Source organism: Linepithema humile, chromosome 7 (assembly GCF_040581485.1).
Source record: "Linepithema humile isolate Giens D197 chromosome 7, Lhum_UNIL_v1.0, whole genome shotgun sequence".
In the NCBI taxonomy this organism is placed as follows: Eukaryota; Metazoa; Arthropoda; class Insecta; order Hymenoptera; family Formicidae; genus Linepithema; species Linepithema humile.
The window spans coordinates 18,719,360-18,746,560 of NC_090134.1; the positions used below are offsets into that span (position 1 = coordinate 18,719,360).

The window sequence follows — 27,201 nt, forward strand, 5'->3', positions numbered from 1 at the left end:
ACTTCATTTTATATTACTCATTTTTTGTAATTGCGACAAAAAGGCATAAATTTTACATAATATTTTAGATAATTGTGTATTATGTTCTTAGAGATGTGCGATTCAAATCACTACTTTGTACCGTTTTTGCTCGCGATCGATATCAGTTCATTAGTATAATTATAGCAAGCAGAAAGCTCACGCGAAAATCTCTCGAGAGGTGAAGATCCCCAATTGAAGTTCGCGATCTCTATCTCTTGACGCGCGAGAGTCAAAGATTCAGCGAATTTCTCATCGAGTTGTGGTAAATGAAAGCTGATTAGGAGCGACTCGGCAAAATTATCTCCATAATCCGTTTCCAGCGCGGATTAAAGGGATCGTACTCAAATAGGATTTTGGATTCAGTTCCAAATTTAAGGACGGGCCTTACGCCGGTCGTCTTTGCCCGATCTTCATTGGTATTCACGCTCCGCCAGCGATCGGATCTACTCTCGTCATATTGCGCGAGGTGGCGAGAAAATGAGTGGTCGTCAGATGCATGCAAAAAAGGAATTAAAGCAGCAGTAAACTCGGCCGCGATGAATCCCGCACTCGCCGGAAATGAATTTCACAAGAGGCCGAGTCGGGATTGTCTAACGAGAAACGCGTCGGCGAATAGTCATCCCCATTTCATTGTCAAACCGGATTACGAAAGCCGCGAAAGCCTAGATTCTAGGATGGGTTTATGCAGGAATTATGATGATGCGATAATCACTGCAAGAAATAACTGGAATAAATTGTAGAGCTATCTCGGGTTTATAAACTTCACAAATAAGAGAAATTCTATATTATATTAATTTAAATAAAACACTGCGCAGAGTTAATTCGCGAGATAGGGGAGGATGTTTTTAAGAATTATACTGCTAATCCTATCATATTATATCAATTATAAATAGACGTCCGGAGCAGATGGGTGCCCGCTGGGATGTGCTCTCTCTTGGAGCAGTGCAGGAATAGATTTGCATGCTGCTTGTCAGTAAAGATGAATGGTAATTCACAAAGCTGACGTGGTATAACAATATGCATTTCGTTACCGAGGAGAATGCAACGCAGATGCGCGCGGAATGTGTATTAGACGCATATAGTTATAGTGTAGCTTAACTTCTCATTAACCCAAATATCTTGACAAATAAATGCAAGTTACGGTGTGTTTCATACGAATGATTGTATTGCTAGTGGTGCATCTGTTTCGCTTGTCTTATTTATCACTCTGCGCGAAGTGTTCCAGAAATGAGACGGCTCAGCCATCGCATTTTGCTCTCAAACACCGCATTTTTTCATTTTAGCTCGAGTTTTGTAAAAGGTTACTATGTAGAGCAGTTATTTCATTTTTAAAATGTTTGTCAAAAGCTTTAACGAACGCATTTGTGCATAATCGCGTAATTGTTATTTCCTCGAAATAAAGAAACCGCGGGTTTTTTCGAATATACTGATGTGTTAAAAAATAGCTTGTTATAAAATTTTATTTTACACATATATACACATCCCTGTGTATTTTTCATGCCTATTTTTATTTAAAAAATGATAACAATGGCGAAGAGAAAATAACATTTTGTATTTTTGGATTTTCAGAAACCACGCTGGCGCTAGGCAGTGACATCATTTGGTAAGTAAAGCTCTGAAAGTATGTTTTCTCTTTCCTGATGATGCTCGTTCAAGAGCAAAGCGACTGTAGTTGATAACGGATGGCCGACGATGGCGATAATGCTTCGTGACTCATAATACGGGGATCTCGCAGAATCAACCATGCTTTAGCTTCGCGCGGGAATTTTTTTCCGAACGGGCATTCTACTCGCGTTATTTGGCAAGCTCGTAGAATCCGCACTTGCGAATCTCACAAAGTTAAACTTAGCCGGCAAAAGACGCCGAATACCATGAAGTTATAAACTGTAATAAATCGTTCCGAAATCCTAATGTAGGTTAACGCCAAGGGTGAAAGAATTATCTGCCGAATTTACGACGAGCTTGTTGCCAAAACCGCTGTCGTAAAGAAAGTAGAATCCACCCCTCGTCGAGAGAGAGAGAGAGTCGGTATCCGCGACGATAATGGACTCCACTCTCTTGTGATGTGGGAAGAGTCGATGGGTGCAACGAAGAAGGTTAATTTAGAAAAGAGGATTGCGTCTCGGACGTAACATTTGTAATCCTTAACAAAGAATCGGATGTTTCGACCGATACAGAGGCGCGATTTTACAGGAGGAGAGAATAACAAAGTGACAATGATAGAAACATACACGTACGCTAACAATTATTATAATAATTGCATTACAGAACCGTTTTCTTTTCCTTATATTATTGTTTCTATCAGCATATGATTAACAATTACTATTCATATTTATGTCCGATGATTATTGCAAATGATTATTATTATATCAAAATTGATATTAATTATTACAAATGATCACTATTAAAATCGATGATTATTATTACAAATAATTATTATTAAAATTCATTACTATTCATTATTAATATTATTATAAGTGCGTAATGATATTACTATCTGACACGCAAATTATTAAATTATTATAAAGTGCATATGCAATTATTATCTGGTAAGCATGCTCTAATGGTTACATGACTAATTTCCATTCGTGCATTTAATACAAGGGAATCCGTGATGTTTTATTCAAAGTTTTGTTTTCTAATTTTTACATGGTGACAATAGATCGTGCAAATTAAATTTGACAATAATAGCAATTACCAAATATATTACGAGAGTTTTGTGATATATGAACTCTCTTAATAATAGAAATATAATATGGCTAATAGTTATTGCTAAACTTATTCATATTTTATATTTGCTATTAATTTATTCTTTAAATCAAATAAAGAATTTTTAATAACTCTGAAAAACGTTAAATATGTACAAAAATATATCAGCGCGCGAATGTAAAAACTAATATAATTGTTATTAATAATTAAAAAGGTGTCGATATTAGCGCTACTGTCCATTTTCGTTTAACGATTAATCGATTTTAATAATGGTGGTCATATAAAAATTTACATGATTAATTGTTCGTATAGAGTGACAGCTTTCTAGTTGATGTGATAATTATTAACTTCGCGGAATAATTATCGCGAACCACGGGCCCGAACGGACATGCGGCGCCACGAATGAGGGAGGCGAATTGTTCCTTTCGTCGCGTCAACGTTACACGGTCGCGCGACTGTTTGGACGTTTCGCGAAATAACATCGAAGGCTGGGAAATGAAGGGACGTGGGGAATGGGAAGGGTGCGTAAATTACGAGGAGCTTGTTCGTGCCGGCAATAAATCATACGTGGGGCTGACAGGAGCCCGGTCGCGACACCGTTGCACACCGTTGGCCGATTTAAAGTGTGTACGTGCGTGTCGCGGGTATTTCAGAATTCGAATTCAGGAATGTATCGGACGGAGATGAGGGCGAATTTCGCTTGTCAATTAATTCTATGGCTTTCCAATACCTCGCGTGTCCATTGGAAGTACGCCTTCTCCGATTGAAATCAACTTATCTCATCGAACTTGGAAGAATTCAATCAATTATCGACACTTGTTATTCAATGGCTTTGAATAAATACATTAATTTCAGCGATGCATTAATCTGAGCATAGTAATATTATTTGATAATTTTATTGACAAAGCTTATTGAAAGTTCCCGCAAAATCTTAACTCTACAGCTAATAATGTATGAACGATTTTTGAAACCATTCATTTATATTTTAACAGCAGATATTAAAAATAAGATAAAATTACAGTTTTGTCAATATTGGAATAATAATACAAAAATATTATTTAGATATGAACTCTTCTATTCTTACATTTTTACAACATTGTTATTAAAAATCAACAAATCTAAACGGGATAATATTAAGATATTCAGCTGCGATTGCGACAAATTATGAATGGATCTTAATATCAGTTCCACGGCATCAATCTAGGCATCAATCTATAGATCGTCAATTACTGTCACATCCTGTCTGCGACAGTTGTGTCATCCTTCGATTTTACCGGCTCAGCCTAACTAATGAAAATCCTCGGAAAAATTGACTTTCACCCCAGGTTCCTCCCGGTCGTAAAATCTCGGAGACGAAGGATCTTCTCGTAACCTCAGCTCGCCCCCCCCCTCCCCCCACCCGCGTCCGTTCTACAATCGTATCCAGGGAAGAAAACTCGAGAGGAATTCAATCTGGTCTATGTGACTAATGAACGAATAAAACGCAAACGCTTCTGTCTGTCGCGTTTCGTTCTCCCGTTCCCAGTTGCCTCCGAGAAACACTCGCGAGAGAAAAGTTGATGGTCTTTGAACATCGGAAAGTTAATTCGTCGTCGCAGCGAAGTAGCATTATGACTCAGAGCTCAGTCGCACGTGAGTTATTATTAATTATCTCGATAGCGTTATTCTTCAGCGCTTATATAAAATACATAGTTCCAATGTTCAGTTGGCTTCGTTCAGTTGCTGCGCGAGCATTTTGCAACGTCGCTTCAAAATACCATGATTAAGCGTCCCATTACAATCGGTGTAATGACAATGGTAATTGTAGCACTCTGTAAATTAGCGCGCTGCACTGTATCGCGCGACGAAACGTTTTACAACTCACGCTGCATTTAGCCCGATGCGACGACGTGTTATGTGTGCAACAATCGTATTTCGCTATGTTAACTATAATTTCTAGCAGCCGACTGCATATCGAGCGTTTGAATGAAGAGCGATGTATCTTATTGAACAAAACGTTGTCAAGTTAGTTTCACAAGTGATGTAGTAGCATTTTCGATGTATGAGGATAAAATATAACTTTTAATGAAACATCAGCGTCCGGCAAATCGATTTATATTGCGTACGGGATGCCCGTAATATTATTGCCATAAATCACAACAGAAATGCAGTCACGATGGCGAAATTGGCAATATATATTTATACGATATCGATGAATGTGCTGACAAATTACTTTGAGCGAATCAATATCGAGGAGGAACTGAAAAATAAGTCAAAGCATAGTCCGGAGATACTGGAATTTCTCGACCGAAGGTGATAATATCCGCGATTTACGGATGTTCCTTTTATCTCTAACTGAAGCGCAGCCGTTGCAATTTTCTCCGGAAAGCATTGGATTTTTATTAGCGTCTAAGAATAGATATTCAGTAAAGTTACTTTATGAAAAATATTTGAGCCAATGCACTGTTGACACTTATCATTTTAAAGTAATAAGTCATCGTCTTATTTGCACGAGAGTTGGATGTCTCTAAGAATAATATTGATTGGAGTATTAATCATATTATATGTAGTCAAGAGTTTTAATACGATATTTCATTAAAAGTTATATTTTATCCTCATACATCGAAAATGCTACTACATATTTCTTTTTAAATGTAATTGTGGGCCATACGTGCATACTGCATAACGCCAAAACCATCTATTCTAATTGTTAAAGAATGAAGACTTGTCAAAGACAAAACGAGATAAATTTTTAATGCTCAGTACGATGCACTCTGTGTATTAATTGTTAAAAGCATTGATTTTAAAGTACGGAGGATGGATTGCCTCGAGTTTCCGACCACTATGTATACGCAATAATGAAACAGCCGTCCATCTTGGAAGTGCCCTATGAATAGTTCAACTAATGCTCACGAAATGGAGATTCTGTAACCTGCTATTATTTCCGCGAATCAGACTTCTGCGTCGTTTGGAAAGCCGCCGCGATACTTGCATATCCGCGTCCAGAGGAAAATTTCACGGACTAATAGCCGTCGTGCTAAAACTGCAGCGCGACGTGTCCTATTTGGCGGTGGCCGAGAAGTACAACCTTTATTTTATGTAATAGCCGGAGAGAACTCACGGTCCCATGCGCGCCGCCTTTGTCTCGCAAACTATCTCGGGTCATTTGTAATGACCGGCAATATAAAGTTCGACGCGTATCGAGTCAGCGCGAACGTTGCGCATGCATTAGAAGCGAAAAAGACGGCGATTCCGCGGTTACCGCCGTTGTTGCCGAAGGCGGAACGGAAGACAGGCGACTGAAGGAAAAGTTTCGTGGGGAGTTCGGCACTTTAAAGCGGTTTCCATGCGAGCCCCGTTCTGCGAAAACGAAATTTAAGGGTCACTCGCCGGTGGCAACGACGGAGGGGCTGCGAGGGGAAGATAATAGGATAAGGAGAAGTTTCTTTTAGAGCGCGCACAGGGAATTCGTCGATGTAGCGCCGAAAACGATTGTTCTCGATTGACTTTGGGAATTAAAAGGACGCGTCGGGCATTTTTGAATCCCGATTTTTTATGTGCATTCAGAAAGCATCAAAAGCGTTCATCATCGTAACGTAGGAAATAGCTAATCCGATCTGTTCTGACTGTTTGAAATATTAACTCGGACATAAATTAATTATCTTAAAGTGGAATTAGTATTATCGAGTTTTATTACTTTATATTATATATTAAGTTTATAGCGCATTGAAAATATTTTGTAATATAAGATTTGTACATTTTGAATATTAGTTTCTCTCTTATTTAACAGAGGAATATTAATTAAATGATAAATGAATCGTTTTTAGTGTTATTAAGTAGTTTATTTAAATATTGCTTTGTGTCGAAGATTAACTGTACACATTATAGATATGAATAGCCGGAAGGGAGCAACACAATCTTTCTATAACGAAGTCTTCTATTGAAGAGAAAATTAACCATTTTCTTCTTACGCTTATCTTGTAGGCAACTTTCAACACAGTAATAGTTCTATAATCACTAGTAAAAGTTTTGTCGAAATGAAAATATATATATCTATATAACGATGTTTTACAAAGAGTATTTTATGAAAATATTTGTTATTTCTTTAATTTTATGTAAAGCTGGAAAGTTTTTACCTTTAAAGTTGCGTCATATTTCCAATTTACAATTAATTATTGAGGAAATAAAATATAAAAGAACGTAACAATATTATGCAGATAGTCTTACTTTTATTGCATTAAGTTTTAACGATAGATACTTTATTAAGTTCATATTTCCAATTTATAATTATTTAAAGAAGATTAGTATCTCAGTATTTCTTCAAAGAAAAATCCATTTTAAAGCAAACGAGAATTGTTTTTTAATTTAGCGTAGTAGAAATAGAATCTTTTATCTTATATTAGATAGAATTTTATATAGTATTTATCTGTGTTTATCATAAATCTAGTTTTTTTTAAATAGTTTGTGCTAACGTAGAGGATTTCTATAAATATTTGTTAAAAATAAGTTATATACTTTATAATTTGTGAGAGCATGCCCGACTTAGACACTAGGCACGTTCACCTAACGCATTGCCTAGGTGAATCGGACGTATTACTGTCTAGCGCAAGAACGTGGTCAGACTACTGTACTCTGTTAAAGTTTGTTCACGTTTATGATGATATAACGTGGATCGAATATGCGCATTATAGCTCTCAGATTTATAGCACCAAGTTTCAAGTACTCCACCGTTGCTCTCCAGCGACATGGTGCACATGGTAATTTTTTATTACGAACGAAATTAGACAGACATTTCGTCGATAGGTAAATACCTATATTTAATTATCTATAGGTAAACTTATATTTAATCGGAGAAAATTCTATTTTATTTCTTCGAAAATTCCATCTTCTCTGATTTATTGGAATCAATGTGATCGAATATCTTAAATATTTTAAACGTATTGAAATTTAAATATTAAATATTCAAAAGTGACTACTTTGGGAATGATAATGGAAAATAATATACATTATAAAGAAAATACATTTTATATACGTATTTCATTATTCATCATATTTTCATCGTGGAATTTGTCTATGTATCTATTATGGACGTCTCTTAACGAATGACTTCTTCGATCGGCGATCAATCACACAGAACACAGAAATTGCAAGTAGCATCTGTAAATGAAAAATCTATTTGAACGTGGACGTACATTTGTGTCTGAACAACGCGGCCAGTTGAATCGATTGGCAATCGGATTAATAGCTCTCGGTGATGCTCACGGGTAATGGTCGATCTATACGAACACATAGAAATAGCTAACGTTGAACTATTTATATCCGTGTGCTGATAAGTGCGATATTAAAATTCACGTTGAAAAAAGTATCGAGGGAAGGCATTTTGCTTTATTTTAAATACATATATAAGTGTTGTAATGTTGATTACACAATATGAATGTTTTTTTAAATATTTTTTTATTAATAAAATATTTTGGTACGATTATTCATTGTAACAGATCTCATAAATATTTTTTTTAACAAACCATTTTTTACGGAAAAAAATGGAGTTAATTTTCGACAAAGTGCTACCGAGATCTGCGAAGCCCGATGCGCGCGCGCGCGAGTAAAAATTGATGGAACTATTAAAACGTCCATTAAAATATCTGTACATTTAAATCTGTGTTTGAATTTTATTTTGAATCAAGACAAAAATACTACCTTGAATTCGATAGAATTTTAAATAGAATTTTAATCAGAATTTTGAGAAATAACTGATAAAGCTTGCAAAGTATGAAAGATATATTTAGCAACAAAGAAAAGTTATGCTTTGAAGAATGTAATTATTAAAATTTTTATAAAATTATTAAATTAATTATTAATCTACATGAAATACAGATCGTGTATATTCTCGCTGTTGTAGAAATAAAAACGAAACGGAAGGCCGAGTTCAGCGAAGTCCGATAATTTAGAGCCCCCGTCGAAAACCGACGTTGCATTCAAGCGAATCAATCGTTGGTAGCATATCAATGCTTCTTTGCGCCGCGAACATCAATGACCGTCCGAAGGAAGACGATCGAAGTTCCTTTTTCGCGGCGGAAAGGCTTGCTCGTCGGCGATTATTCGGTCTTCGCTGTAGATCATTGAAAGAAACGAAGACTACTCTTATCTATAAATACTGATTACGGGTGCTCGAGTAGCTTTGTTGAATAACCGTTGTCGGACGAGCAGTTTTTTTTTTTCCGATTCCGAAAGTTTCGAGCGGAAAATATTATGCTCACCAGCCTTGCGCTAACTAGGCGAATTGAATGAAGTGGCTAGCGACGGGTTAACCAGGAAGTTAAGTGAGTTTAGCCCTTCTTCCGGGCAATGGTTCTGTTCAGAATCGCGCGGCGAAGCCGTTGTAGAAATTTTTTTTCCTATCACGTTGAGTGGTAGCTGGTGCCTGAACTCCGCCGTTTAATGCCGTCTGAAACTCGTACCGGACTTCACGATCTTGCTGACACTTTATCGAAAGTTAACTCGATTTGCTCTCTATGAGAATGGTTCATTGAAGAAAATATTTACGTAGCATATTATATGAACTAATCAGTATAGTTGTAATATGAATGGGAGAGAAGTGTCATTTGTATGCGCTTTCGCTGGGTTAGAACTGAATTTATGCGACAAACTAAACTCGCCTCTTGCAATTTTGAAGCGATTCTAGCGTTAATTAAAATGAGTTTCGTCGTTAGTCGTGAAGAGGCATTCTCGCCGTGCACGCATTATTTCGACTAGGTGAAATTGAGATTTATTATTAGCTCGCGTCGGAAGAGAGCGAGTATTACAACATATTACTTCATATTTCTGGATTAAGTTTTACCCTCTATTACCGGAAGCTACGCATGAAACAGCTGCTTATTATGCATCTTTTATCACCATGCGCCATTTCCTGCTCGGAATTTTTTTTTTTGCCTTTTTTCTTCTGATCGTAGGTTGATTGCTGTTCCTGCTAACCGTTCGCAACGAAAAATGTAGTTTATTTTAACATAATGTAACAGGAAATTTTACGGAAATTGTTCAGTTATAATATGCATAATGGAAGGGCTGTATAAATTTACGATCAATGAATCGCAATAGAAGGATAAAGGAAGGTTGGTTGCATTAAATCGGCATTTGCTCGATTCACTAATTATTTCTCTGTATGTACGTACGTATTGCATTGTATTCGAATATGCACGGGCGCACGCGCGCGTATGTATGTATTCGAATATGTACACAAGCTAATTTCGTCATAGGCAGGGCGACGGCTGCTCCATTATAGGTATCATGGCCCTTGGATGTTGTTACCCGACGAAATCAGGATATCTGCAGCTGACTCGGCACAAAACGTACTCTAAATAATTCACATTTAATTACTGCCCGCCCTGTTTTCCCGGTGCGTAACGGCCGGATTCATGCGTTTACTCGGACCTGCCCGTCGGCATTGAGCCAACATGACATTTAGTGATTTCGTGACTTCTTATGTAAACTGATAAACAAATCCGACCGAAAAAGCACAGCGCACCATTCTTGTAATTAAAAAAATGTTGCAATAAAATAGTACGAATAAAGACGATTAAAATAAAAAAATTCAATTTTGGTAGCTTAAATCGAGAGAAAATTTTTCGCCATACGTGAAATGTATATCTATAATAGAACGAATCCAATATAATAATTGAATTCGCATGGCGAATAATCGATATAATAATTGCATTCTTGATTTCGTGTAAACAATCATCGCAATCACAGACAACAAAAACTTTTGCAAATTGCATTTCGCGATAGCCACGTTGTAATTAGTTTGACATTGAAATCGAATAATCACGATAACGTTACTTGTCATTAATGCTCGCTATAGTATGCTCGCAGCGAGTTTAACGGAATATTAGTTTGCAATCAGTTTGGGAGATCGCGACGGTGCGCGCTTCCATGTATCTCGCGTATCAGTCCTGGCCGAAGTTTCTACCACTCCACAGAAGCCGTGTATTCAACATGCGGCAGACACTGTAGGAGAATCCCGGGAGAGAGTTAGTCGGGACTAAGTTTAACTGTCTTCAAGATGTTGGTGCTGACCCACTTGCGCGTAGACGGGCTAACCATTGGCTTCACTCGCTGTAGGTACTTCATCTACGGGATATGTTCAAACAAGCTCGCCGCGACGGGAACAATATGCGACGTAGTTAGAATGGACTTGGCAAGTGTGGCATGTGATAGCGGACTTTCTCTTACATCGTCGGGCAACGGAGCTTCCCTGCCTTTATTAAAGTCTAGGAGCACAACTTGGACTTTTTGAAACATATATTTTACTCCGTTACTGTTATTTAAGAATTATATTAAATTCAGATGAATTAAATTTGAAAAGAGAATAAAATAAGAATTTTATTCTCCGATGTCTGTGATAATAATGTCGTGTCATTAAATCGAATTTTCTTTAAAGTTACTAACCACAGGGTGTTAGCGACCTTTTCCTAAATCACAAGTTTCGGCACGAAGCAATTATCGTCCGCGACCGCCGTGTCTCGCTCTGTACGATATATGCACTTGTCGGTGTACCGTATAACTTTAACGTGAAACATGCATACTTTGCAATGCGGCTTGTTAAAAGTTTCCTGGTTAGACGGAAATGGATTTTGCATTCGGTGGTAGGCGCGGCTTGTAAGCACGAAACAACTTTACGATGTCGATCCTTCTCTGGCTCCGCAACAATCAATCGGCCACGTGACGAAGAAGACCGGAACAGTGACGAAAAAATGTACGGTTATTTTTCAGACAAAAAAGTGCTTTTAATTAAAAAATTGACAAAATTATTTACATAATGTTTTTTTAGCTTTTCTAATTATAACAAATATTTAATAACAGTAAGTCAAAAAGAAAATTTCAATGAACTGAAGAAAAGTTAATTTTATTCAAACTTTCATCTGGTCACATTATGCACGCTTTATAAATTTTACGTGAGTTAAATGGAAAGATAACAAAAGAAAAAAACATTTTACATTTGTTTAATCGAAACCTTTTTGCGTACAAAACGGTTTTTGATGTTCGCAATTAGGCAAAAAAATATTACAAATGGACGACCGAGAATTAAGGAGTGAAAGGTCGACTGCGAGTCATTTGTTCTCTCGGTACGAACGCGGAAAGAACTCGGCAGATCGTTCATAAAATCCTGTCTGACACGGCGCGATTTATGCCGGCGCCCCAAGGATTATCATATTTCCCTCGACGCACAAAACTCGCGCGAGAAAGTGTCGGGGCTGAGATTGCGCGGCGTTATCGCACGCGAAAATGGTCGACGGTGAAGGTGACGGCGATGCAAAGGGACGAGCGGCGGCAAAGGAGGAGTCTCTTAATGCGTCTGTAAAGAGCTGTGCAGCGCGAGAGAACAGTAATCGGTCGGGAATAGCTTTATGATGCTTCAGCGAGCAGCAATACCGGGGTGGTAACGTATCGAGCTTTTTTATTTCGCTGAAAGAGACTTCCGTGAAGCGACACGGGACGGCATGAACGATCGCGAAAGAGAGAGAGGGACGGTCGTTCATAAAGAAAGGGCGGCAAAAAAATCGACCGATTTATTAACGTGCCGTCAGTGACGGCGTGCGTGGCTACGTCTAAGTTAACTCTTTTGACGGCACGCATGATTGCTCCGACGAGCGCGCATATACACGGACGTGTACGATACTTCGAACACAGCGTTATCGAAACTTTTTGCTCGTTCGCTCGCTCGCTATTCTCGTGTGATATCAATCCGCGCGCGCGCTCTGTTTATGCGAAACGAACCGTTTACTTTGTGCCACGCGAGCATGCGACTTTGCAACGACCGGAAATATTATGAAGTCGTACGAAACGACTGCTGCGACGATTACACGGCAACACGTAGATACGACAATCGATAAATTGATGGGTGTCGCGTCGTAAAAACAAATGCCGCTTAAGCATTATATACGGTTCATAAAATCCGTTGTGTGGCTAACAAGTATAATACCCATCGCGTAATAGTCGTCGTTTGACGTGCCACTTAGGCCAAAATGCAGCACTGAACCTTCAAAGTGCCGCTTCGTACGAAAAGCAAGTAGATAACTCGTAACGACGGATGCACGAACGAATGTTGAAGCGACAGCGCGGAAGTGAAAACTGGCTCTAATTAGCAAAAGATGGTGGTGGTTTGATATGTTTGCACGATGGAAGAGGTGCTTTTTAAGTCTCGACCCGCTTAAAGAGCCCTTTGTTAAGCGAACGCTGTTTAAACGATAACTCGATCAAAAGAGCCCGACTGAACCGAACAACGGCATTTAATTAACAAAAGTGCTCATCGAGAGTTTCACTGCCCTCTCCCTCGACTCCCCTATCTCAGAGGCAGGCTCACTTCAAATTCTTCCGTTTTCCTCAACTCACCCTTCGCTCTCGCGCCATCGCCCTCATCCTTATCCGCTCATACCTCTGCTCTCTTTTACCAATTGTCGGAGAATAATTGTGAAAACGTAGTATCGTCAAGTTTTCCGCCGGATTTCACCGTTCTCCGCTCTTTTCATCTTTCATAATAACCGTTCTATTCCCTGCTCATTATTTTTTCCCGTACTCGTGTCACTTCACTTTCGAAAACGCCGCTATTGAGTATGCGATTTTAACTTTTGCTCCGCGGTTGGTTAAGTCGGCCGATTTGTCGCTCGCAGTGACTCGCGCGCTGCGAAAGCATTCGCAAATCTCGGCGCACTCGGGAAAACTCGTCGAATGAATAGTTCACTGAGAGAGTGTAACTGAAAAATAGAAAGGCATATTGTACCTAGGAATAAATTTAATTATTTGCGAGAATGCCGTAAAAAAAATGGAATTTTGACAACGTCGGTATTGTTATTTGTTTGCCGTGTTGATAAAACGAAACATTTTTTATTCTATGATTATGTAAAAAATATGATTTTTCCCTAGGTATTTGTGCGAGAAAAATTCATCTTTATTTGCTGGCGGATTAATTTCGAAAACGTTTCGTCAGTCAAGCATGTTTATACATTGTCATGTTTATTTTATAAAATATCGCAGTGGAAAACGAGAAGCACAATTTCTCATAAATCGTAACGTGAATTTGTCATTTTAGTTTGCATAATAGATAGTTGTTCTAAGTAGATAAAGTCGTCGGGACGATAAAGACGACGGGTGCGATCGCGCGATTATACCCGTCGAATTAACGAACGGTGAAATCCGGCAATTTATAATACGATAACTACGACGTGTGAAAAATATCGATGGGCTCATGCGGATTGATGGGACGGACGGGAAACGCGTTGCAAGTTCGCCTTAAATCTTTTCGACAGCAAGTAAAAGTCATGCACGTCGTAAAGTTGAGCGGGCGCCGATAAAAGGGTGAAGATGAAATGCTTGCACATCGATTTGTTTGTTCTTCCCTTAAGCGTCGGAATGCTCCGCAACCCTTCTGTCGCATCCCTGACGTTTGATTCTTTTCGATCTTTTTTCTTTGCTACTTCCGGCGGAATCCGATTGACATAAGAATCCTACTTAAATCTCCCGTTCGCGTCTGCTTTTTAGAATTCGTTTTTCTATGCTTACACTTCGCCTATTTCAGCTCACGCTATGTATATAGACGTGCTTTGCTTCCGCTTGTGCTTTGATTTTTCACGTGCTTCTGAAAATAGCAACCTCTGTTTCCTGGCGGCGCGGCAAAAGCTATAATTTTCCTTACAATTGCGATATAAATTAACAGATTACATTGGACAATGTTATTTAAAATATTATTAATATTAGGGAAAAGCTGCACATTGAAGATTTTTCTGCTTTTTTTGAAAAAGAAAAAGGATTCAAATCACATTTGCGTCACAATTTTTCGTTTTATTCTAGATTTTTGCTTTGTATTTTATGACACGGCAAATGTTTGATGTAGGAATATTTCATTTTTGATTTGTTTATTTATTTTTATTTGAAAAATTATATAGCTTTATTCATTAAACACATAAATACGCGTTATATTGTTCATTGACATCGCGTTTCGCGACCGCGGCGTTCCATTAATTTTACTCGTTTATAACGAACACGTAAAATTGTGCATCGTTTACATGGGCAATCCCGCAACTGCGAACAGCGATTCATCATCGACCCAAACATCGCACGGAACATTTCATTCCACACCGGTATTCCGAACGTGCATTTTCCGTGGAATTACACCATCCCTTCTTAAATCGCCCACCCGGAAAGCGCGGAACGAATTTCAGTTACCAGCCTTAGCAAATATTCGTTCAACATCGCCGACGCGCGATGCAACTGACAGCAAAAGCAGACGATTCCCGGAAACTTCTGCGAATCCTACCCACGTACCTCGTGGCCGTGGCACCTTGTGATTTCGCGATCCGCCATCTCCTTTTTGTTATGCTCGATGAAAATCGCCCAGTGTCGTACGAATTTGCAGGGGAAAAAAAAAAAGAAATCTTCAAGAGATGAAAGCCGTTAAAAAGACTCGCTTCTCCGAAAGACCTAGTTTCGTAACAAAAGAAACCGACGAAGATCGTCGTGGAGCAGCGGCGAGCGAGGATCTTGGAGGGCGAACATATTCGGCGGAGGCAATTCAACCGCAATTCCGTCGTGCTTTGACGATTGCATAATTGACCGTGCCGTAATTAAGGTATGCGGACCCGGTCGCAGCTGTTAATTAAATGATCCCGTCAACATCATCGCCTGCATGCACGTACCGAATTTCCGTCTTGAATCTAGTGCGGGTTTCAGCGTCTCGCCGGGACCGTTCCTAAGGGTTCTGCGGGGCGCTGTGCGGCGTTAACGGTAGGGCGGTAGACGGTGGTAACCTGGACGGGAATAGTGTACGGGCTATGAGTTTCAACCGAAGTTGCGAGTGAGTTATGTCTCCTCCGTGAACTCCATCCCCCCGTCCCGAGGAATTCCTATTCAATTTAACGTATCCCAGCACACACAGTATCTGCTAATTTCCTCTTATATCTTACGAATTTCGCTCGCCCATTCGCGCTTTTCTGTCCGGCGCCTATCGCGTTCTTTTTGCTCGCCGCTGTGCTTCTCCTGAAAGGTCCTTTCAGACCTGCTTCTTTTGTGCCGTTTTCGGTTGCTTCTTCGTACGAGCGAAGGGTAAAAAGCGTTTGCGAATAGGAGAAGCTTTTTCCGCAAAACTCTTTTGGCTGGCTCTTTATCCCGGTCGCTTCGTGAAGTAGAGAGCGATTTCACGGGAGAAGTGCGTTTTAGCGGGTCTTGCCTTAGAAGGGAAGACACGCAACGCTAGTACATTTACCATGAGAATATCTAGACACTTGTTTAGCTTCAGAATTCTTTTACTGAAAATGCGAGGAAAAATTACGGCATAATTAGCAATATTGTTACGCGATCATTTAATGTACATTCTTGAGAAAAAAATAATATGTAGTTTAATTGTATCTAAGATGTAATATATATATATATAACATCGCGGTTCAAGGAGTTATTGATTTTCACGAAATTTGCATTAGTCATATCTCGCGTAATTTTGCATGCGAAATAAGTGCACTCCTCCTTGAAAACGCATTGCGCGACCTATCGTTGACATTAGCATCATTAAGAAATTCACAGTGAGACGAGATTAAATGTTTATTCTGTTAATTGCCCCGCTGGTAGTTCCCATCCACGGTGGAACAATTATTCGTCGATTGAAATTCTGCGGTCTTAGCCGAAAGGTAATTAACTTTTAATCGAGAAAGTTCAGTGGCTCTGGGTTACCCCGTCTCCGAATTACTTCTTGCCTATTTCTCACCCTATCCTTCCCTTTCGTCGACCCCTCTTGGTTCCTCAGCCGAGTTCCTGCCACTCACGTGTCTAAACGTCTAATCGAGAAACGTGCGCGCTATGCGATATACCGCGGCTATATATACGAGAGCTTCTAAGCTCTCGCAAGTTTCGGCGTTTTCTAGCGCTGATCGATGCGCATTCCTTCTTCGGCAATGAATGCATCGGATCGCATTATTCGCGCCGCCGACTTTTATTTAAAATACAACAAATTCGCGCGTCAGATGCCCGGGCGAAGCGATAAAGAACGTGGCGCGTCACGAGGCAGGACCAAAAAATACGAACAGAAATGGCGGCGGGGGGAGAGAGTGGGACGCGCAATTGCGCCATTTCGCCGTTACTTTAGCAGCCCGCCGCCACCGAAAGCGGATCACTCTCGCATTCAAGAGACACGTTATCACGTTTATCACGTTTCGTCGCATCAACGGAATTTGGAGTATTTTCAATTTCCTACAGCACACACAACAAGCGAACGCCGATACGAGTGCGCGCGATTCTCGTAGACACGGCCGCGGCTCATAGCCGCCAATAAAGGACAACCGAGCGGAATCGCACGCTGCTTCCGGCAAAATCGGTCGTCGCCTGCACATGACGCAAACGAGAGAAGACGCGTCCGCGATATCGTTCCGTCGTATTGAAGTATATAGTCCAATTACAAACAACCTTCGAATTCGAGCCACGAGCTACACATACATTCTAGTATTTTGCGAACAATACTAGGGTCTTTTAACTTTTTTCCTGATTTCACGTAAAACGCATACGATAGTATAAAATTAATATTTATCGCAATAACGACAACACTACGGTGACGAATTTACGACGAATTGCCGAATTTCGTCAGAATATCAAATTAAATGGAATAATTTAATTTTATTCATAATTTCGCAATGAATGAGATAACACTGTGTGATAAACGAGAGTAATAATGAGCGATTAAATATATTGATTTAATTACGCAGGTATAGATATTTATAGGCAAGTTTTCCAACAGTAATTCTTCAGTTATAGGACATTGAAGAATTCTACTGCGCGCATTACGTTGCGGATTTTTATTAGCAATGTAAGAGCGTCGGCAACATTCACGGCAATATTCTTTTCTCTTTCCTTCTCGTCGTTAGATCGATTCGATCAGTTGATGAATCCATCGACGATGAATTGAAATAATCAAGTACAGATGGATTTGCATACAACGCGAGAGTCGGCTACATCTCTATAAGTTGCAATGAAAAGATGTCTGATTGCGCACCCCATCCTCCTACTCGACGAAGGGACGCATCCGTACCTCTTTGATCGAACATTGCCGCTGTTCTCTTTATCGAGATCGCATTAGCGAATGGGGAACAGGGAGAAAGAATTCCAATATCGCGCAAAAATTTGTCTCCAGGCAACCAATAGTCCGCTCGAAACGTTAAGCCGGATTTTTATTTTTCGTTCGGCACTACAAACTCAGTGGGTGCGAAACAGTAATAAGTCAAACTAAAACGAGGCGTATCCTCTTTATCCTAAAAGCCGGATTTGACTTCAGGTTCTGCGATTTAAACTAACAAATTTATCACTCAATTTCAGAGACTAATAAAACGGCGTTTTAATCACTCTCGATGCATCTGTGAAATAAATAAAATTTAAATGAAGTCAAGTGAAGGAATTTTCTAACAGAATAAAGGATTTCTTTAATTTTAATTCCGAATATCTCGATTTCTTGGTTTCACAAAATTATACGCTGTACACAATTAGACACGGAACTATACATTATCTAGATAGATGCGATAGTGCAAAATACGCGACACCCGAATCTTTACAATACGTATAAAATTGTTCTTGCATTTAGCAGAACGCTCGAAAGTATTCTATAAAAAGCTCTCATTATGGCAGCCAACAAGATTTTTCTCGCCCGCGGGACCAGTAGCTGTTATCTCTGAGATTTATTTTAATTCGTTCTCGGAGTAGGAAGCTCCCGTAGTCACCGCACGAAGTTCGGTATAATTACAGATAGTAGACAAGGGGCGTTCTGTGTCGGAGACCGTGTATGGTACGCGAGGTATTACGCATCTTCAATCTGCAGATCCATTTGCGACGGAACGGAGAATGGTGGAAGAGAGAGAATGGAACAACAGCGAAAGTGAAAGACGTCACATTTAGAGTAACTTGATTTCACTTCCCCATGATGGGGAAAGCAGTGTAATACAAAGAAGATTGACAGAAAAGAGCGGGAGAAATTTTAAAGGGAGAAGAAAGGAAATAGTGCACTCTGTAATAAAGAAAAAGAGGGAGAACGTAACAGGGTATTTTTTATTAAAGCAATTCAGACAACGTAGCAGCCGTATAACTTTTGTCAAATATGCATCGTCTCTGGTAGAAAAAAAGAGAGAGAGAACTTTCCTTCCGCAGATTCATCCGAGCGACTTGCTCGTAAATATTTGTCTTTCCATTAGCGCGATGGATGTAAATTCTGGACCAAGTAATTGTATCTGTGTGATAGAGCTTTGCTTTGGTCTGTGTATAAAAGTCAAAGAAAATTTTTTAACTTCAGAACTCAGCTTGTTGTTAGTTAAGGTTATTATACATAAAAAGATTTTAGAAGTGTATGCGTAATATATAACTATTTTGATAAAATATTGGATAAAAATATATAAACGGCTTTATTTTGAGTATTTTAATAGTCGAAATGCATTACGTATAGTATGACTAAACTTTTACCAACGTTATTGTTTTGAAAAATTAAATATTATCTACTATCTCTCGATTGTGGTTTACCTTCTTTTTGCAGGGATTAATCGCGAAATACATCTTTTAATTAAATACGCGTTAAATATTCGGTTGGAAGTGAATGCCTAAATGCAAATAAAACGCGCGTTGGAGATTGTCGGAGCAAAAATGGACGAGGTATCAAGATTTTTATTTAAGACTGCTTACGTAATTAAATACTCGTGCGTTTTTATTTAAGATACCTTCCATTTCTCTCCTTTTACGCTCAGTGATTCCGTAAATGAATTTTTGCATCAAGAATACCAATTACGTACTGGGCTAACTACATTTCCAGAATGCTTCGGTTGGAAACAGTCCAATGCCGCTCGGCGAGGTCTGCCAAGTGCGTTAAAATCTATCGATCCACAAATTGCCGCGCGAATCCATTTAATCTTCGCCGTTGTAGGTGAAATGGAATAAAATAGACTAATAAGAAAACGCTTTACGGAAACCGTATTAGCACCGAAACTCACAGATAATTTTCCAGAAGTATCGATAAATTACGTTTTTTTCCATGATAAAAAGTTACGTCACGTAGATTTTCAGGATATCAATTGCGAAAAAAAATATTCAGAAAAAGTATATATGTCTTCTCCTACATCTTTGTGACATTTGTGTAACTTGTATCTATTTTTTTGATAATTGTAAATCTATCAACATATAGAATGTATATATTACATATATGAAAGAAGAGAAATTTACTTAAACCGTGCAGTCAAATTTTGGTATATGTAAAACTTGTTATTTTTATCAAGAATTAGAATGTAAATCTATTATTCTACAAAATGGAACTGTTAAGTTAAAACCGAAGTCGGAACACATATGTCTCAACACATATGAGCTTTAACGAAATGATACATTAGTTTGACGCATACCAAATTTTCCACGTCTATAGAGATGCATAAAGTATCGATCCGGTACGTGTTGTGCGATGATGCATCGTGAAAGTTTGATTAACATTAACAATCGACAAGTATAACGCAAACAAAGCGCATATCGCGCAATGAGATGTAGCTTTCGTCAGCGCGCATCCGCATCGCGAATTGCATTATCGTCGCGGCGCACGATGCAGCATCGACGACAAATACAATAAACGCCGAGCCGTGCTGACGATAATGGCCGGATCACTCCGCATATTACTACAGCGAATCGGAGCGAACGAGCATTATTTGCGAATGCGTCAGAAATTACATCGCGCCTCACGCGCGAACGCCGTTTTGTCGTCGTACGACGCGTCGCGGTTGAAAAAGCCGGCGGCCGACTACTACCTACCTGGTGGCTCGGCGAATGCGGTAAAGCATCGGGCAGAATTGCATACGGTACGGGTAATAAATGAGATTTCAACCGGTTGAATGCGAATAAACGAAGCGCGCCACGACGATGATGGGCCGGCGCGAGGCGGAGGGAAAAATCGTCCAGAAAATTGACGCCGACGCTGGCCGAGCGCGTCGCGCTCCGATCTGCACCGCGGTGTCGTTTTTAGCTTTCCCACGCTGTGGGCGAGGCAAACTTTCCAATTCAATTTCCAGATGGGTCGCACAAAGGCTTATTTATGAAACGCTCGCCAAGAGGAAGTAAGCGCGAAACGGTTGTTGCCGAGGGCGCGTGAGATGAACGGAGAAAACGAGAGTCTTTTTCCTCCTCTCGGCTCCGATAACGCGGCCGCGATGCCAGTCCCAGGGTCGCGCGACGCTGCCGGTGGAAGATATCAAAATAATTGAAAAAGTTTAAATAGGCTTGAATGTTATTTACAGTGAGCTACGTAATCGTGCCATTTTTACTCTTCGGGTCTTTCATTTTCTCGCTAATCGCGCCAGATCGATTGAAGTCCTATAAAGTCCCATAAAGTCCCGTTTTCGCATCGCATTGCATTGCTTTAATTTGCATCGTTTATCTATAATTCTTTTGTTACTAAAAATTTTATACATATTCGGCTAAAATTAGAAGAACTCGCAAAAAGAGCAAGATATATTTTATAAATTAATTTTCACTTTTTGCGGCCAATGAATGAAGCCGAATAAATCGGAAGTTTTTCTAACGGTATCAAACTTCTAATCGATACTTCGGTTTATTATACGTTTCGCTTCCGAGGATAGGAACAGTGTAACGTATGCGCGACTATGGTACAACGGCGATGAATGCCATAGTCATCGGCGCCATGTGTACTTGTGTACGTGTTCGCGATTCGCACAGGTTTCACAGAGGCACTTGAAATGGCCGTAGATATGTATTCCGCCCAGTGGCAAAGGGGTCTCCTAATTGTTGCTGCAATGTTCATAGAATACGTGTGCCCGGTCGGCGGTTCTGTGTACGTGCGCGATGTTAGCATCGTATACATTATCGCGCTATACATTCCTTGGGGCGAATATACGTGTTAATGGATCCTTGCACTCTGAATTAGGTCCATCTGCCAAATGGACGCGCGGACCGGCGGTAAAGGGAGCCTCATTAACTGGATATTCGAAACGCATCGGTCATGTTAACAATAACATCTGACACTTGGTGCCATTTCCGAAACTAATTGAGTTTTGGATTTCTACGGGGTCATATGTGCTGCCGAGGGAATATATCGAATGTATGAAATGACTGTGCGTTCATAATGATATTCATGCTATTATAGGGTTCAATTATCCACGTTTCTGTTAGCTAACGATATTTCTCGATCATCCGTAATTAACGTCTCATTCTGTATTTATAATTTCTGTTTGTCTGCTGGCATTTCTGTCTGTTGTTCATCCTTCCTGCGTTATATGCGGGGTCTTTTATGGTTTATCTTTGGCGTGTATATTTAAACAATATGAAAGTAGAATTATTTAAATTTGCAACATTCTCATTTCTTTGTCCTTTTCCCATTTCTTTATTTTTTTTTGTCTCTTTTTCTTTTTCTCTCCCTCTCACTTGCTCTCTATACTTTCTACGTCTCGTAATTCTATGAATACGCGCAAATGAACGTAATGGACCTCGGGATGCAATTTCGTACATCTACAAAACCCATTTCACTCAACCACCAGTTTTATAGTCACAGTATTCGCCGAAATTTGCTCTCTTTCACTTTCTCCGGTTTTCACGCTTTACTATTTTTCGTATAAATGAGCACTGTAAAATCCACATGCGAGCGCTCGAGAGGTAAAAGAGATCCACTCCCGCGACAATTTCGCATAGTTGGTGTAGTATATGTATATTTTGAAAAAGACATTTTTTCTAAACGATTGCCAAGCGAAATTATATTCAAGCTTACAGAAGAGGAGGAAATATGTAATATTTAGATGTTTTCCAATCTGTACAAAAATTGATTATTTCGATTTTAGCTTTTTCGTTACAAATTTACGAAACGCACATCGAGTGCCCATTTCGTAACGTGTATATAACGATATCAACACTCGTTTTGTGATGACTAAGAGGATACATAAAACTGAAAATGTTACTATCGTCAAAAATACAATAACGTCTAAATCGAATTGCTGATACCACGCGGCATCGACTCCATTAAAACGTAAATGAGGCGCGCCGTTGTGACGCATTACGAACTCGATCCACCATATAACGTTCTCTAAACTATCGTAAGGCTTGTCCTTTGTGAGAGCACGTAGCTTCAACATCCTATCTTTGTATCTGCAAACGGAATACATGTATGTTAATTATTATATGTAAATATTATGATCGTATCGTACCGCATTTCACACACAGAGACGATTATTATCGCGTACACGCGTGCAAATAGCGAATATCGTAATTACCCCTTATCACCGGCGACTTCCAATATAGTGTCGCGCAGTTCCGGCGTCGTAAGCCGGACTATGTCCAGGTGTTTTGCGACTCCCAGAGAAACCATTTTCATAACTTGATACACCTGATCGAAGACAAATGGTATTCCTATGAGCGGGACCGCGTAGTGAACTGCTTCTTCGGTACTCTGCAGGCCGCCTTGATAAATGAAGAGCTTGATGTTTGGATGAGCTACGAAAGATAAGCGGAAAAGAAATGATTAATAACCTCGATATTAATTATTATAAAATATTAGCTCGCTACCCTCCGTTTAGACTTACCCAGTACACCCTGCTGCGGGATCCATTTCGAGATAAAAATGTTAGGAGACACGCGTAAATTATTGTCCTCAAATTTCCACAGTACTTTGTACGGCAAGTCGGCAAAGGCATTGGTAAATATTTCTAGTGCTTTCTTCGGCAGTAATTTGCTTTTCACGTTAGTTCCCAGACTCATGTAAATGAAGCCATTTGTCGCGTTATCCAGGAAGCTTTTTAAATCCTGCAAATGGAAAAAAGATTTTATAGAAGAATATTTTTCTCATATTTATATGTATTAGAACGCGCGAAAAATTGCCCCGATAAGAACGGAAATTTAACATTTATTTATAATTCTTGCAGCGTCGTACCTTTGATAATGACGGCGGTGTTTTCAGGATGTGTAGGCCGCTGAAGTGAACAATGTTAGGTATTTCGGGTCTCGCGTAGGCGAGCAACGGTTCTTGATTGATCAGAATGAGACTCATGTTCTTCGCAACGTCGACTACATGCGGGATATCCTTGCCGAAATATTTTTCGGCGATTTTTTGTTGCCGGTTCGCGAAATTATTAAACCATGAGTATATATGCCACCAAGTGTTAAAAAAGTTCACCAATCGCCTCCAAAATGAGACATTTAATCCCGTCTTACTTTCGAGCTCCCAATTTGAGGCATGCGATGGCAGCACAGGGCTGCCGAAATTAAAACGATGGCAGTTTTGCAAGTCCATAGACATAATACCTGCGATTATAAAACTCGTTATTCGCGAGGATATCCATAGCTCACATAAATTCACATATATTCTCGGATAATATTTTGCGCAATTATTAATTTATCCGCGTTACCTATTAAAGGAGCGTTAAATTTGTGCGCCAGTAAGTAGATTGCAGGTGTCATAATCATCTCCGCTATTACCGCGTCGAATTGCTGATTAGTTCTATTCTCATAATACTTCATGAGATCAGGATGACTGAGGACATCCTCTGCAATGCCGTGTCCGAGCTTCAGCAATCTCGTCTTTAATCCTCCCAGCTGCGTGAGATTCCAACGAGTCTGACTCAAATCAGTATCATCGATCTTCTCGTATTCAAAACCAAAGTCTATTTCCGTATAGTTAGTTAAGCTAGGATCATTCAAGGTATTAGGAGTTAATACTACTATCTCGTGTCCCCGTTTGTTCAAAGCGAGACATAGTGCCCGAAATACTATCTGATGACTATAGGATGGAGCCGGAGTAATGATCAATAGTCTCTTGCTAGATGCTAGATTACTCGTAGCCAGAATCCATAGAATCACAATAATCGGCAACGTACTAGTAATTAGTTTCATGCTGTGAACATAGAGAGAAAGATGATACATTTTCTAATTGTATAATTTATGCACGCTGACATAACGCGATAAATTTATCTTTCAATTGGAAAATTACAAAGCGGATACATATCGAGTAGTATAATAAATTGTAGTCTTCTAAAACAAAGATTTATTTTTTAGAAAACAATACACATTTAATTTTTCCGGATAATTAAAACACAAGAATCCTATCTTAAGAAGAGCATTTAAATGTATAAAATATTAAAATACTCTCCATTTTAATACGAGTATTCAAGATTAAATCTAAAGCATTGAAGCCGTTGCTATTGAACAAATAAGAATAAAATGATGTCACATGAAATTCAAATCAATAATTTGAGACATCTTATGTGAAAAAAAGTCGACGTTGACAATTCTATATCTGAAAATAAATGGTGGATAAATGTATTTACATAATAATTTTTTACGCAATCATATACTTGACAGTTGGCCGTGGAAATATTGGACACGAAGAAGTGATTTTGTGGTAGAGTGTAATACTTGTCACAGAAGCACATCTGTTGCTATTAGAACTCATTTAGATGACCGTATTTAAGATGAACATCACTTAACAAGCCAACTGAATATAAAAATAGTAAATTTTATTCATAATATTATTAATATTATTATATATAATTAATTTTCCACCTTTTTTAAACCGTGTTTAATTTATTAAATATATTGATATAAATTGATATATTTTAAAACTGTATTTGTTCGAGAAATGTTTATGTGATACATGATGCATTTATCACAATATACAAATAAATTTATCATAAGAAAGTATATTATTTTAGTATTTAAAAATAGAATATTCTATATATATATAAGAATTGTTTGTTCTTGCATCAGTCACTTGGCATTTGCATCATCGTGTAATACTATATTTATAAAATGTTAAAATACTTACGTATCGACACTAAAAGTATATGAGCCTGTGCGATAGTAATCATCCAATTGACTTGAGAAATTACGACAGAAAAAATCACTTGAGAAAACTTTTAAATCAGTTTTATTATGATCACTATTACAGCGCAAGAACAGTTTATTGTATGGTTGATTCTGTCGAAGAGACGCGTTCCGACTAAATTCTGCACGACGAGGCAAACGTGTTATGTACATCTTATCGCGGTAGAAAACCTGTAGTTCTGCGTAATTTATAACCTTGTTGGTCAGGATTCAACATTAATGGTAACGTGATCACGATGTGATCACGGATCGAATCTGGAAAATTTACAATAGGAAAATTGTTATAAAAAGAAACTGAATAGTTAATTTTTTCTATGAAACCGCTGTAATAAGAAACATGCGAGCATTTATATGAAACTATTAAAAGGTGTCAAGAATTTTTCAACACTTAAAACATGATAAAATTTGATAAATACTAAATTATTGTATTACAAATGTTATATTACGTGATAAGAAAATTACGCAAATATGTTTCTTAGTAGCAAGTATGTAATTTATTCTTTTCCGTATGATTCGCACAACGAAGTTATATTTTTAATCTTTAATTATCGTTTAAATATATATGAACAGACGAGACAACGTTTGTTAAACGCAAATATAAACATAAAAATAGACACAAATGACTGAAAAACATTCACAATTTATAAAACCAATGCATAAAACAAGCATAGATATTGGGAAATTGTTGGAATTTTATTGAATTTACCTTTCGCGATAGATAAGATCAATTGAATATTTATTTAAATATAATTTATGCCGATTGAATATTCGATAATGAAGCTGAGCTCATTGAAATTGTTCAGGTTTTAATAAGTTTCAATTTTCCATTATCCAATTCAACGAGTTTCGTCTTTGAATCCACACTGCATGCACCTTTTATATTTGGATTTCAATGTGCCATAACGAAAAGAGCAACCGAAATAAAAGCAGGGTAGCGAAGTGTAAGATAGCGAAATCCAATTCTTTTGCCCGGTTAGTATTGTGTCTGTTGCATCTGGAAACGCAACGAACGTTGACGCATTGCAAGTATGTACATACATACTCCGCATATGCGTGAAAGGAAAGGTTGATTTATAGAAAAATCTAGTTCATGAATTACAAGTTTATCTGTCAAACTCATTTATTTATAACTTTAAAGATATTTTATTTAAAAAATTTACATTTTTTGAGGTGAGAAATGTTATTCAAGGTTACAATATAATTATATGTATGCGTGCGGTTATGCTAATGAGTACGATCATGATATTTTTAAGATATCAAGGCTATCAGCTGATGACCTTGAGTTATAAAGAGATACAGAGTTATATTTTTAATGTCATTTTAGTACTTATTAATTAATATACATGATAATATGTATAACTACATAACAACATAATAATAATATAATAATAATTGCGATATCTCGTGAAAGAATGCTTTGTTGTAAATTTTTCAATTTTTTAATGATTAAAATGCAAATTAAAAATTTTAGAGTAGTCTGAAAGCAATATTTTTTTTTATTAAAAGCTAATTTAAATCATTAATGGGTAAATTTTGAATATATAAGCTTGTGACTTAAAAGCTAACTGACTCATGACTCATGAAGATTTTATACTATTACATCGAAAGAGCAAATTATTGTATTGT

The 27,201-nt window shown here is 38.4% G+C and overlaps 2 protein-coding genes across 4 annotated transcripts in view; one reads left to right on the plus strand and one right to left on the minus strand.

The window, feature by feature from the left end:
- Positions 1-27,201, plus strand: part of tsl (torso-like) — a 311,116-nt gene that overhangs the window by 77,013 nt on the left and 206,902 nt on the right. For both annotated transcript variants that reach the window (XM_067358624.1, XM_067358625.1), the window contains one exon: positions 1,591-1,624. The gene's annotated coding sequence lies outside the window, so the exon portion shown is untranslated. The remainder of the gene's footprint in view (positions 1-1,590; positions 1,625-27,201) is intronic.
- Positions 22,393-25,743, minus strand: LOC105669974 (UDP-glucosyltransferase 2-like). 2 transcript variants are annotated; one of them, XM_012363205.2, is made up of 7 exons: positions 25,517-25,659; positions 25,020-25,186; positions 24,102-24,586; positions 23,627-23,997; positions 23,280-23,499; positions 22,971-23,190; positions 22,393-22,845 (listed from the first exon to the last, which is right to left on the minus strand). In XM_012363205.2, the coding sequence occupies exons 3-7, from the start codon at positions 24,583-24,585 to the stop codon at positions 22,527-22,529; spliced, it is 1,614 nt and encodes a 537-aa protein (XP_012218628.2). In that variant the 5' UTR covers position 24,586; positions 25,020-25,186; positions 25,517-25,659; the 3' UTR covers positions 22,393-22,526. The 2 variants fall into 2 exon arrangements, with proteins under 2 accessions (XP_012218628.2, XP_012218627.2); XM_012363204.2 differs by lacking the exon at positions 25,020-25,186 and having other exon boundaries at positions 25,517-25,743.

Bases quoted from the DNA above. Each gene is read 5' to 3' on its own strand.
- LOC105669974 (XM_012363204.2), bottom strand. From the start codon at position 25,728: ATGTACATAACACGTTTGCCTCGTCGTGCAGAATTTAGTCGGAACGCG. The intron at 24,587-25,516 runs GTAAGTATTTTA...CTATGTTCACAG, and splicing joins TATACTTTTAGTGTCGATAC to CATGAAACTAATTACTAGTA. The intron at 23,500-23,626 runs GTACGACGCTGC...TTCCATTTGCAG, and splicing joins CACCGCCGTCATTATCAAAG to GATTTAAAAAGCTTCCTGGA.